General features: G+C 36.2%; 1 protein-coding gene across 2 annotated transcripts in view; it reads left to right on the forward strand.

The window, feature by feature from the left end:
• The window catches only part of LOC139385090 (protein unc-13 homolog C-like), a 235,673-nt gene that overhangs the window by 158,455 nt on the left and 62,967 nt on the right, over window positions 1-14,251 (forward strand). For both annotated transcript variants that reach the window (XM_071130138.1, XM_071130139.1), the window contains 2 exons: window positions 9,483-9,571; window positions 10,122-10,262. In XM_071130138.1, coding sequence (XP_070986239.1) covers window positions 9,483-9,571; window positions 10,122-10,262 — 230 coding nt within the window. The remainder of the gene's footprint in view (window positions 1-9,482; window positions 9,572-10,121; window positions 10,263-14,251) is intronic.

A 14,251-nucleotide genomic window follows, 5' to 3' on the forward strand; every position in this document is an offset into this window, starting at 1 on the left:
TAGGATGCACCCAATGTCCTCTCCTCCTGACATGGTACTTCAGAGGCATCCAGTAATGTGGGGACTGTGAGCCAGACACAACATGTGCTTCGCTACTGTTGATATTTGGGACACTTCCTTAAAGTGGCTGTTGCCCCCCTCCATGGCATGGCACACCCATACCCTCACCCCCATCCTGTCCACCCATCCCTCCCTGTCTCATCCAGGCTGAACTCTGTCCCCCTCCATGGCACACCCATACTCTCACCCCCATCCTGTCCACCCATCCCTCCCTGTCTCATCCAGGCTGAACTCTGTCCCCCTCCATGGCACACCCATACTCTCACCCCCATCCTGTCCACCCATCCCTCCCTGTCTCATCCAGGCTGAACTCTGTCCCCCTCCATGGCACACCCATACTCTCACCCCCATCCTATCCACCCATCCCTCCCAGTCTCATCCAGTCTGAACTCTGCCCCCCTTCATGCCAGAGAGGCTGACATAGTCTGCATCTCAAATGGCACCCTATTCCCTTTATAGTGGACCACTTTTGATCGGAGCCCTATGGTCCCTAGACAAAATGAGTGCACTATATTGGGAATAGGGTGCCATTTGGGACACTAACATATTGATGGAGTGAAGTAATGATGCGTTGGCACAGGGCCATGTTCAGGGTTGAGGTGAGAATAACTCAGACCCTGGTGTAAATCATTCATTGATGTCAATGATTCTCAACATGAGATCAAGTTAAATGCCAGAATTCCGCCCGTAGTAATGTAGTGATATAGCACCCTATTCTTTACAGTGCACTACTTTTTACCAGAGCCATATGGACCCTTGTCACTCTATTCTCTATATAGTGCAATACCTTTTAACTTTTGACCATTCATCGCATAGGACTATGGTCAAAAGTAGTGCACAATACAGAGAATTGGGTGACAAGGGTCCATAGGGCTCTGGTCAAAAGTAGTGCACTATATAGAGAATAGGGTCCCATTTCAGACAACGTTTTTGTGTGCAGAATATAAGGCCCATAGTGATGCAGAGATATGGAGGTGTATAGTGTTAGTGATATAGTAGAGATGTATAGTGTTCGTAATATAGTGGAGATGTATATTGTTAGTGATATAGTAGAGATGTATAGTGTTAGTGATATAGTAGAGATGTATAGTGTTAGTGATATATTAGAGATGTATAGTGTTAGTGATACAGTAGAGATGTATAGTGTTGGTGATATAGTAGAGATGTATAGTGTTGGTGATATAGTGGAGATGTATAGTGTTAGTGATATAATGGAGATGTATAGTGTTAGTGATATAGTAGTGATGAATTGTGTTGGTGATATAGTGGAGATGTATAGTGTTAGTGATAAAGTAAAGATGTATGGTGTTAGTGATATAGTAGAGATGTATAGTGTTGGTGATATAGTGGAGATGTATAGTGTTAGTTATATAGTAGAGATGTATAGTGTTGGTGATATAGTGGAGATGTATAGTGTTAGTGATATAGTGGAGATGTATAGTGTTAGTGATATAGTAGAGATGAATTGTGTTGGTGAAATAGTGGAGATGTATAGTGTTAGTGATATAGTAAAGATGTATGGTGTTAGTGATATAGTAGAGATGTATAGTGTTGGTGATATAGTGGAGATGTATAGTGTTAGTGATATAGTAAAGATGTATAGTTTTGGTGATATAGTGGAGATGTATAGGGTTGGTGATATAGTAGAGATGTATAGTGTTAGTGATATAGTAGAGATGTATAGTGTTAGTGATATATTAGAGATGTATAGTGTTAGTGATATAGTAAAGATGTATAGTTTTGGTGATATAGTGGAGATGTATAGGGTTGGTGATATAGTAGAGATGTATAGTGTTAGTGATATAGTAGAGATGTATAGTGTTAGTGATATATTAGAGATGTATAGTGTTAGTGATATAGTAGAGATGTAAAGTGTTGGTGATATAGTAGAGATGTATAGTGTTGGTGATATAGTGGAGATGTATAGTGTTAGTGATATAATGGATATGTATAGTGTTAGTGATATAGTAGAGATGTATAGTGTTACTGATATAGAAGAGATGTATAGTGTTAGTGATATAGTGGAGATGTATAGTGTTAGTGATATAGTAGAGATGTATAGTGTTAGTGATATAGTAAAGATGTATGGTGTTAGTGATATAGTAGAGATGTATAGGGTTGGTGATATAGTGGAGATGTATAGTGTTAGTGATATAAAGGAGATGTATAGTGTTAGTGATGTAGTGGAGATGTATAGTGTTAGTGATATAGTAGAGATGTATAGTGTTAGTGATATAGTAGAGATGTATAGTGTTAGTGATATAGAGGAGATGTATAGTGTTAGTGATATAGTGGAGATGTATAGTGTTAGTGATATAGTAGAGATGTATAGTGTTCGTGATAAATTGGAGATGTATAGTGTTAGTGATATAGTGGAGATGTATAGTGTTCGTGATATATTGGAGATTTATAGTGTTACTGATATAGAAGAGATGTATAGTGTTAGTGATATAGTAGAGATGTATAGTGTTCGTGATAAATTGGAGATGTATAGTGTTAGTGATATAGTGGAGATGTATAGTGTTGGTGATATATTGGAGATTTATAGTGTTACTGATATAGAAGAGATGTATAGTGTTAGTGATATAGTGGAGATGTATAGTGTTAGTGATATAGTAGAGATGTATAGTGTTAGTGATATATTGGAGATTTATAGTGTTACTGATATAGAAGAGATGTATAGTGTTAGTGATATAGTGGAGATGTATAGTGTTAGTGATATAGTAGAGATGTATAGTGTTAGTGATATAGTAAAGATGTATGGTGTTAGTGATATAGTAGAGATGTATAGGGTTGGTGATATAGTGGAGATGTATAGTGTTAGTGATATATTGGAGATGTATAGTGTTAGTGATATAGTGTAGATGTATAGTGTTAGTGATATAGTGGAGATGTATAGTGTTAGTGATGTAGTGGAGATGTATAGTGTTAGTGATATATTGGAGATGTATAGTGTTAGTGATATAGAGGAGATGTATAGTGTTAGTGATATAGTGGAGATGTATAGTGTTAGTGATATAGTAGAGATGTATAGTGTTCGTGATAAATTGGAGATGTATAGTGTTAGTGATATAGTAGAGATGTATAGTGTTAGTGATATATTAGAGATGTATAGTGTTAGTGATACAATGGAGATGTATAGTGTTAGTGATAGAGTAGAGATGTATAGTGTTAGTGATATATTGGAGATGTATAGTGTTAGTGATATAAAGGAGATGTATAGTGTTAGTGATGTAGTGGAGATGTATAGTGTTAGTGATATATTGGAGATGTATAGTGTTAGTGATATAGAGGAGATGTATAGTGTTAGTGATATAGTGGAGATGTATAGTGTTAGTGATATAGTAGAGATGTATAGTGTTCGTGATAAATTGGAGATGTATAGTGTTAGTGATATAGTAGAGATGTATAGTGTTAGTGATATATTAGAGATGTATAGTGTTAGTGATATAATGGAGATGTATAGTGTTAGTGATAGAGTAGAGATGTATAGTGTTAGTGATATAGTGGAGATGTATAGTGTTAGTGATATAGTGGAGATGTATAGTGTTAGTGATATAATGGAGATGTATATTGTTAGTGATATAGAGAAGATGTATAGTGTTGGTGATATAGTAGAGATGTATAGTGTTGGTGATATAGTGGAGATGTATAGTGTTAGTGATATAGTGGAGATGTATAGTGTTAGTGATATAATGGAGATGTATATTGTTAGTGATATAGAGAAGATGTATAGTGTTGGTGATATAGTAGAGATGTATAGTGTTGGTGATATAGTGGAGATGTATAGTTTTAGTGATATAGTGGAGATGTATAGTGTTAGTGATATAATGGAGATGTATATAGTTAGTGATATAGAGAAGATGTATAGTGTTGGTGATATAGTAGAGATGTATAGTGTTGGTGATATATTGGAGATGTATAGTGTTACTGATATAGAGGAGATGTATAGTGTTAGTGATATAGTAGAGATGTATAGGGTTGGTGATATAGTGGAGATGTATAGTGTTAGTGATATATTGGAGATGTATAGTGTTAGTGATATATTGGAGATGTATAGTGTTAGTGATATAGAGGAGATGTATAGTGTTAGTGATATAGTGGAGATGTATAGTGTTAGTGATATAGTAGAGATGTATAGTGTTCGTGATAAATTGGAGATGTATAGTGTTAGTGATATAGTAGAGATGTATAGTGTTAGTGATATATTAGAGATGTATAGTGTTAGTGATACAATGGAGATGTATAGTGTTAGTGATAGAGTAGAGATGTATAGTGTTAGTGATATATTGGAGATGTATAGTGTTAGTGATATAAAGGAGATGTATAGTGTTAGTGATGTAGTGGAGATGTATAGTGTTAGTGATATATTGGAGATGTATAGTGTTAGTGATATAGAGGAGATGTATAGTGTTAGTGATATAGTGGAGATGTATAGTGTTAGTGATATAGTAGAGATGTATAGTGTTCGTGATAAATTGGAGATGTATAGTGTTAGTGATATAGTAGAGATGTATAGTGTTAGTGATATATTAGAGATGTATAGTGTTAGTGATATAATGGAGATGTATAGTGTTAGTGATAGAGTAGAGATGTATAGTGTTAGTGATATAGTGGAGATGTATAGTGTTAGTGATATAGTGGAGATGTATAGTGTTAGTGATATAATGGAGATGTATATTGTTAGTGATATAGAGAAGATGTATAGTGTTGGTGATATAGTAGAGATGTATAGTGTTGGTGATATAGTGGAGATGTATAGTGTTAGTGATATAGTGGAGATGTATAGTGTTAGTGATATAATGGAGATGTATATTGTTAGTGATATAGAGAAGATGTATAGTGTTGGTGATATAGTAGAGATGTATAGTGTTGGTGATATAGTGGAGATGTATAGTTTTAGTGATATAGTGGAGATGTATAGTGTTAGTGATATAATGGAGATGTATATAGTTAGTGATATAGAGAAGATGTATAGTGTTGGTGATATAGTAGAGATGTATAGTGTTGGTGATATATTGGAGATGTATAGTGTTACTGATATAGAGGAGATGTATAGTGTTAGTGATATAGTAGAGATGTATAGGGTTGGTGATATAGTGGAGATGTATAGTGTTAGTGATATATTGGAGATGTATAGTGTTAGTGATATAAAGGAGATGTATAGTGTTAGTGATGTAGTGGAGATGTATAGTGTTAGTGATATATTGGAGATGTATAGTGTTAGTGATATAGAGGAGATGTATAGTGTTAGTGATATAGTGGAGATGTATAGTGTTAGTGATATAGTAGAGATGTATAGTGTAGGTGATATAGTGGAGATGTATAGTGTTAGTGATATAGTAGAGATGTATAGTGTTGGTGATATAGTGGAGATGTATAGTGTTAGTGATATAGTGGAGATGTATAGTGTTAGTGATATAGTAGAGATGTATAGTGTTCGTGATAAATTGGAGATGTATAGTGTTAGTGATATAGTGGAGATGTATAGTGTTAGTGATATAGTAGTGATGAATTGTGTTGGTGATATAGTGGAGATGTATAGTGTTAGTGATATAGTAAAGATGTATGGTGTTAGTGATATAGTAGAGATGTATAGTGTTAGTGATATAGTAAAGATGTATAGTTTTGGTGATATAGTGGAGATGTATAGTGTTAGTGATATAATGGAGATGTATAGTGTTAGTGATAGAGTAGAGATGTATAGTGTTAGTGATATATTAGAGATGTATAGTGTTAGTGATATAGTAGAGATGTATAGTGTTGGTGATATAGTAGAGATGTGTAGTGTTGGTGAAATAGTGGAGATGTATAGTGTTAGTGATATAATGGAGATGTATAGTGTTGGTGATATAGTAGAGATGTATAGTGTTAGTGATATATTAGAGATGTATAGTGTTAGTGATATAATGGAGATGTATAGTGTTAGTGATAGAGTAGAGATGTATAGTGTTAGTGATATAGTGGAGATGTATAGTGTTAGTGATATATTGGAGATGTATAGTGTTAGTGATATAATGGAGATGTATATTGTTAGTGATATAGAGAAGATGTATAGTGTTGGTGATATAGTGGAGATGTATAGTGTTAGTGATATAGTAAAGATGTGTAGTGTTAGTGATATAGTAGAGATGTATAGTGTTAGTGATATATTGGAGATGTATAGTGTTAGTGATATAGTGGAGATGTATAGTGTTGGTGATATAGTAGAGATGTATAGTTTTAGTGATATAGTAGAGATGTATAGTGTTGGTGATATAGTAGAGATGTATAGTGTTGGTGATATAGTGGAGATGTATAGTGTTAGTGATATAGTAGAGATGTATAGTGTTCGTGATAAATTGGAGATGTATAGTGTTAGTGATATAGTGGAGATGTATAGTGTTAGTGATATAGTAGTGATGAATTGTGTTGGTGTTATAGTGGAGATGTATAGTGTTAGTGATATAGTAAAGATGTATGGTGTTAGTGATATAGTGGAGATGTATAGTGTTAGTGATATAGTAGAGATGTATAGTGTTCGTGATAAATTGGAGATGTATAGTGTTAGTGATATAGTAGAGATGTATAGTGTTAGTGATATATTAGAGATGTATAGTGTTAGTGATACAATGGAGATCTATAGTGTTAGTGATAGAGTAGAGATGTATAGTGTTAGTGATATATTGGAGATGTATAGTGTTAGTGATATAAAGGAGATGTATAGTGTTAGTGATGTAGTGGAGATGTATAGTGTTAGTGATATATTGGAGATGTATAGTGTTAGTGATATAGAGGAGATGTATAGTGTTAGTGATATAGTGGAGATGTATAGTGTTAGTGATATAGTAGAGATGTATAGTGTTCGTGATAAATTGGAGATGTATAGTGTTAGTGATATAGTAGAGATGTATAGTGTTAGTGATATATTAGAGATGTATAGTGTTAGTGATATAATGGAGATGTATAGTGTTAGTGATATAGTGGAGATGTATAGTGTTAGTGATATAGTGGAGATGTATAGTGTTAGTGATATAATGGAGATGTATATTGTTAGTGATATAGAGAAGATGTATAGTGTTGGTGATATAGTAGAGATGTATAGTGTTGGTGATATAGTGGAGATGTATAGTGTTAGTGATATAGTGGAGATGTATAGTGTTAGTGATATAATGGAGATGTATATTGTTAGTGATATAGAGAAGATGTATAGTGTTGGTGATATAGTAGAGATGTATAGTGTTGGTGATATAGTGGAGATGTATAGTTTTAGTGATATAGTGGAGATGTATAGTGTTAGTGATATAATGGAGATGTATATAGTTAGTGATATAGAGAAGATGTATAGTGTTGGTGATATAGTAGAGATGTATAGTGTTGGTGATATATTGGAGATGTATAGTGTTACTGATATAGAGGAGATGTATAGTGTTAGTGATATAGTAGAGATGTATAGGGTTGGTGATATAGTGGAGATGTATAGTGTTAGTGATATATTGGAGATGTATAGTGTTAGTGATATAGAGGAGATGTATATTGTTAGTGATATAGTGGAGATGTATAGTGTTAGTGATATAGTAGAGATGTATAGTGTAGGTGATATAGTGGAGATGTATAGTGTTAGTGATATAGTAGAGATGTATAGTGTTGGTGATATAGTGGAGATGTATAGTGTTAGTGATATAGTGGAGATGTATAGTGTTAGTGATATAGTAGAGATGTATAGTGTTCGTGATAAATTGGAGATGTATAGTGTTAGTGATATAGTGGAGATGTATAGTGTTAGTGATATAGTAGTGATGAATTGTGTTGGTGATATAGTGGAGATGTATAGTGTTAGTGATATAGTAAAGATGTATGGTGTTAGTGATATAGTAGAGATGTATAGTGTTAGTGATATAGTAAAGATGTATAGTTTTGGTGATATAGTGGAGATGTATAGTGTTAGTGATATAATGGAGATGTATAGTGTTAGTGATATAGTAGAGATGTATAGTGTTAGTGATATATTAGAGATGTATAGTGTTAGTGATATAGTAGAGATGTATAGTGTTGGTGATATAGTAGAGATGTATAGTGTTGGTGAAATAGTGGAGATGTATAGTGTTAGTGATATAATGGAGATGTATAGTGTTAGTGATAGAGTAGAGATGTATAGTGTTAGTGATATAGTGGAGATGTATAGTGTTAGTGATATATTGGAGATGTATAGTGTTAGTGATATAATGGAGATGTATATTGTTAGTGATATAGAGAAGATGTATAGTGTTGGTGATATAGTAGAGATGTATAGTGTTGGTGATATAGTGGAGATGTATAGTGTTAGTGATATAGTAAAGATGTATAGTGTTAGTGATATAGTAGAGATGTATAGTGTTAGTGATATAGTGGAGATGTATAGTGTTAGTGATATAGTGGAGATGTATAGTGTTAGTGATATAATGGGGATGTATATTGTTAGTGATATAGAGAAGATGTATAGTGTTGGTGATATAGTAGAGATGTATAGTGTTGGTGATATAGTGGAGATGTATAGTGTTAGTGATATAGTAAAGATGTATAGTGTTAGTGATATAGTAGAGATGTATAGTGTTGGTGATATAGTAGAGATGTATAGTTTTAGTGATATAGTAGAGATGTATAGTGTTGGTGATATAGTAGAGATGTATAGTGTTGGTGATATAGTGGAGATGTATAGTGTTAGTGATATAGTAGAGATGTATAGTGTTCGTGATAAATTGGAGATGTATAGTGTTAGTGATATAGTGGAGATGTATAGTGTTAGTGATATAGTAGTGATGAATTGTGTTGGTGATATAGTGGAGATGTATAGTGTTAGTGATATAGTAAAGATGTATGGTGTTAGTGATATAGTAGAGATGTATAGTGTTGGTGATATAGTGGAGATGTATAGTGTTAGTGATATAGTAAAGATGTATAGTTTTGGTGATATAGTGGAGATGTATAGTGTTAGTGATATGTTGGAGATGTATAGTGTTAGTGATATGTTGGAGATGTATAGTGTTAGTGATATGTTGGAGATGTATAGTGTTAGTGATATAGTAGAGATGTATAGTGTTAGTGATATAATGGAGATGTATAGTGTTAGTGATATAGTAGAGATGTATAGTGTTGGTGATATGTTGGAGATGTATAGTGTTAGTGATATGTTGGAGATGTATAGTGTTAGTGATATGTTGGAGATGTACAGTGTTGGTGATATAATGGAGATGTATAGTGTTGGTGATATAATGGAGATGTATAGTGTTAGCGATATAGTGGAGATATATAGTGTTGGTGATATGTTGGAGATGTATAGTGTTAGTTATGTAGTAGAGATGTATAGTGTTGGTGATATGTTGGAGATGTTTAGTGATATTGATATAATGCTGTATTGATGTAGCAGCTAATGATGGGCATCTCCTTGCCTGTTACTGTTGCAGCTGGATGCTGAGGCCAGTGAACTACTGAAGGAACTGCAGAACAAACTCAACACCGTGCTGGATGAGCTCAGTGCAGTCTTCGGCTCCAGGTGTGTGTGTGGGGGGTGGTTCTGTGTGCGTGAGTGTGTCTGTGTTCATGTGTATCTGTGGTCTGTGTGTGTCTGTGGTCTGTGTGTATCTGTGGTCTGTGTGTATCTGTGGTCTGTGTGTGTTTGTGGTCTGTGTGTGTCTGTGATCTGTGTGTGTCTGTGGTCTGTGTGTATCTCTGTGGTCTGTGTGTATCTGTGGTCTGTGTGTATGTGTGGTCTGTGTGTATCTCTGTGGTCTGTGTGTATCTGTGGTCTGTTTATATCTGTGGTCTGTGTGTATCTGTGGTCTGTTTATATCTGTGGTCTGTGTGTATCTGTGGTCTGTTTATATCTGTGGTCTGTGTGTATCTGTGGTCTGTGTGTATCTGTGGTCTGTGTGTATCTGTGGTCTGTGTATATCTGTGGTCTGTGTGTATCTGTGGTCTGTGTGTATCTGTGGTCTGTGTGTATCTGTGGTCTGTGTGTATCTGTGGTCTGTGTGTATCTGTGGTCTGTGTGTATCTGTGGTCTGTGTGTATCTGTGCTAACCCTGTGTTATTTCCCTGTCCAGTTTCAAACCGGTGATTGAGGACTGTGTAAAGCAGATGAACCAGGAATTAGTCCAGATGAAGGGGAGTGCTGCAGGGAAGAGCAACGCTGCCATGGATGCTGAGACTGTCCTCAGACCACTCATGGACCTCCTGGATAAAAAGTAGGTCCATATAGGCAAATTATCAGCTGGTTTACAGGTTAGTATCCAGTAGCGTATCCATGTATCTCCTGGATAAAAAGTAGGTCCCTATAGGCAAATTATCAGCTGGTTTACAGGTTAGTATCCAGTAGCGTATCCATGTATCTCCTGGATAAATAGTAGGTTTCTGTTTACACCATTGAGTTAACATTGAGGTAACCAGTTAGCCAAGAAGTGAGAGGGTTGGGTTAATAACCGTTAGTTGAGAGGTTAGTAAACCCTCATGCAACTCCTGGATAAAAAGTAAGTGTTTGTTTTCACTGAGGATTCATATTGTAAGACTCAGTAGGTGTCTGAATGCATGTGACCGTTATCCTAGAGGAGCTTTGAGTTAGTCAACCAGTTATTCTAGAGGTTGGAGCTTTGAGTTAGTTAACCAGTTATCCTCGAGGAGCTCTGAGTTAGTTAACCAGTTAACCTAGAGGAGCTTTGAGTTAGTTAACCAGTTATCCTAGAGGTTGGAGCTTTGAGTAAGTTAACCAGTTATCCTAGAGGTTGGAGCTTTGAGTAAGTTAACCAGTTATCCTAGAGGTTGGAGCTTTGAGTTAGTTAAATGTTACGCCCCTGAAAACAGGGGAGAAATAATCACGAGTGTGATATGGTGTTGTATTCTCAATTCAACGTAGTGTAATGAGAAAAGACCACGATTTTCCCCAGGAATATGGGTGGAGACCAGAGCAATCGATCTCCAGCTCATAGATTAAGAGCATTTCGTAGATCACAGATGAACATTTTTAGGCACCACAAAATAAAGTAATCAATATAACGTTTACACATTACTCTCACAATTCGTACCCTTTGACAGATTTGAACTTTAACACAATTATATGAATGTTATCAATCTCTATCAACTAATACTGAATGCATCTTTTTAACCTTAGATGTTCTAAGATCCTCACATACTATAAACTTACTAATACTTTTTAATGTATAACAGGCTATGAATATTTCCTTTAACCTGTCACATAAACAGTTATCCTAGATCTGGAGCTTTGAGTTAGTTACCAGTTAACCTAGAGGAGCTTTGAGTTAGTTAACCAGTTATCCTAGAGGTTGGAGCTTTGAGTAAGTTAACCAGTTATCCTAGAGGTTGGAGCTTTGAGTTAGTTAAACAGTTGTCCTAGATCTGGAGCTTTGAGTTAGTTAACCAGTTAACCTAGAGGAGCTTTGAGTTAGTTAACCAGTTATCCTAGAGGTTGGAGCTTTGAGTTAGTTAACCAGTTATCCTAGAGGAGCTTTGAGTTAGTTAACCAGTTATCCCTGAGGAGCTTTGAGTTAGTTAACCAGTTATCCTAGAGGAGCTTTGAGTAAGTTAACCAGTTATCCCTGAGGAGCTTTGAGTTAGTTAACCAGTTATCCTAGAGGAGCTTTGAGTTAGTTAACCAGTTATCAGAGAGGCGCTTTTAGTTAGTTAAACAGTTAGCCTGGAGGTTGGAGCTTTGAGTAAGTTAACCAGTTATCTGAGAGGAGCTTTGAGTTAGTTAACCAGTTATCATAGAGGAGATTTGAGTTAGTTAACCAGTTATCCTAGAGGTTGGAGCTTTGAGTAAGTTAAGAAGTTATCCTAGAGGAGCTTTGAGTTAGTTAATCAGTTATCCTAGAGGAGCTTTGAGTTAGTTAACCAGTTATCCAAGAGGAGATTTGAGTTAGTTAACCAGATATCCTAGTAGTTGGAGCTTTGAGTTAGATAACCAGTTATCCTAGAGGTTGGAGCTTTTAGTTAGTTAACCAATTATCCTAGAGGTTGGAGCTTTGAGTTAGTTAACCAGTTATCCTAGTAGTTGGAGCTTTGAGTTAGATAACCAGTTATCCTAGAGGTTGGAGCTTTTAGTTAGTTAACCAGTTATCCTAGAGGTTGGAGCTTTGAGTTAGTTAACCAGTTATCCTAGAGGTTGGAGCTTTGAGGTAGTTAACCAGTTATCCTAGAGGTTGGATCTTTGAGTAAGTTAACCAGTTAACCTAGAGGAGCTTTGATTTAGTTAACCAGATATCCTAGAGGTTAGAGCTTTTAGTTAGTTAACCAGTTATCCTAGAGGTTGGAGCTTTGAGTTAGTTATCCAGTTATCCTAGTAGTTGGAGCTTTGAGTTAGTTAACCAGTTAACCTAAAGGAGCGTTGAGTTAGTTAACCAGGTAACCTAGAGGAGCTTTGAGTTAGTTAACCAGTTATCCTAGAGGTTGGAGCTTTGAGTTAGTTATCCAGTTATCCTAGTAGTTGGAGCTTTGAGTTAGTTAACCAGTCAACCTAAAGGAGCGTTGAGTTAGTTAACCAGGTAACCTAGAGGAGCTTTGAGTTAGTTAACCAGTTAACCTAGAGGAGCTTTAAGTTAGTTAACCAGTTATCCTAGTGGAGCTTTGAGTTAGTTAACCTGCTTTCCTAGAGGAGTTTTGGGTTACCTAACCAGATATCCTAGAGGTTGGAGCTTTGGGGTAGTTAACTGGTTAACCCAGAGGTTTTCACTTTGGTTAACCGGTTAGTCTAGAGTTTGGAGCTTTGGGTTAAGTTAACCAGTTAGTCTCGAGGTTGGAGCTTTGGGTCAGTTAACCAGTTAGCCTAGAGGTTGGAGCTTTGGGTTAGTTAACCAGTTAGCCTAGGGGTTGGAGCTTTGGGTTAATTAATCAGTTAGCCTAGGGGTTGGAGCTTTGGGTCAGTTAACCAGTTAGCCTAGAGGTTGGAGCTTTGGGTTAATTAATCAGTTAGCCTAGAGGTTGGAGCTAGAGGTCTGCATGGGACTGATGTATTCATCTTGATTTTCATATCGCACCCGCCCACATCCGCTGGCTTTATGTCTGACTCTCACCTGCCAGAGCAATAACTGGTCCGGAACACAACTGCAGTACTGGAATGTTATTTCAGGCACAGGCCTATGTGAGGACGCAGATCACATACAGTAGCCATGGTCACAGCAATATTTCAACCTATAAGCAATATCAATATGCACAAAAATAACAAAGGAAGTCGGGGGGGATGTTTGTGTGTGTGTGTGTAGGGGGGGGGGGGGGGGTATTATTATAAAAAATTATTACATATATCATTATTATATATATCACTAATTTGTTGGTGCACTAACAGTGATGGTAAAATATATATATATATATATAAATAGTTTATTAATTGTGATTGATCAGGGGGTGCACACTTGATCTTGCACGCCCAACTAGAAGAGGAGAGGGAGGCTACTTAACTTGATGCAGCGTATTCTGAGTGTGTGAATAATGCAACAGAGATGTTCTTTAAATACAGTAGGCTAATAAAGCATAGAAAACAGAAAGACAACTGTTTCCAAATAATCTGGGGACAACTGTAAGGGTTTTCCTGGGGTGAAGTAGAGGCGGACCAAAACGCAGCGTGATTATATTGATTCATGTTTAATAAACAAAGATAAACACGAACACTACAAAACAATAAACGTGGAAAACCAAAAACAGCCCTGTCTGGTGCAAAACACAGAGACAGGAACAATCACACACAAACACACAGTGAAACCCTGGCTACCTAAGTATGATTCTCAATCAGAGACAACTAATGACACCTGCCTCTGATTGAGAACCATACTAGGCTGAAACATAGAAATAACCCAAAACATAGAAAAACAAACATAGACTGCCCACCCAACTCACGCCCTGACCATACTAAATAAATACAAAACAAAGGAAATACAGGTCAGAACGTGACAACAACAAAAACATTTGAACCCCAAAATTGTCTGATCTGGCCGCCCGCTCCCAGCCGCAGCATAAAAAATGTCCACCGCCCAGCAGTAATCTCTGTCAGGACCCGATCTCTGATCTCTGCAGCCCTCTAGTTAGAGCCTTGGGTTAGGTAACCAACTAGCCTACTACAGGGTTCCCCAACTGTCGGCCTATTGGCCCCTCAATTTTCTGAGCAAAATAATAATAATAACATTAATTTTAATAATTGTGGAAATATTTTCCAAAGTATTCCCTCACA

This window comes from Oncorhynchus clarkii, chromosome 26 (genome assembly GCF_045791955.1).
Source record: "Oncorhynchus clarkii lewisi isolate Uvic-CL-2024 chromosome 26, UVic_Ocla_1.0, whole genome shotgun sequence".
NCBI lineage: Eukaryota > Metazoa > Chordata > Actinopteri > Salmoniformes > Salmonidae > Oncorhynchus > Oncorhynchus clarkii.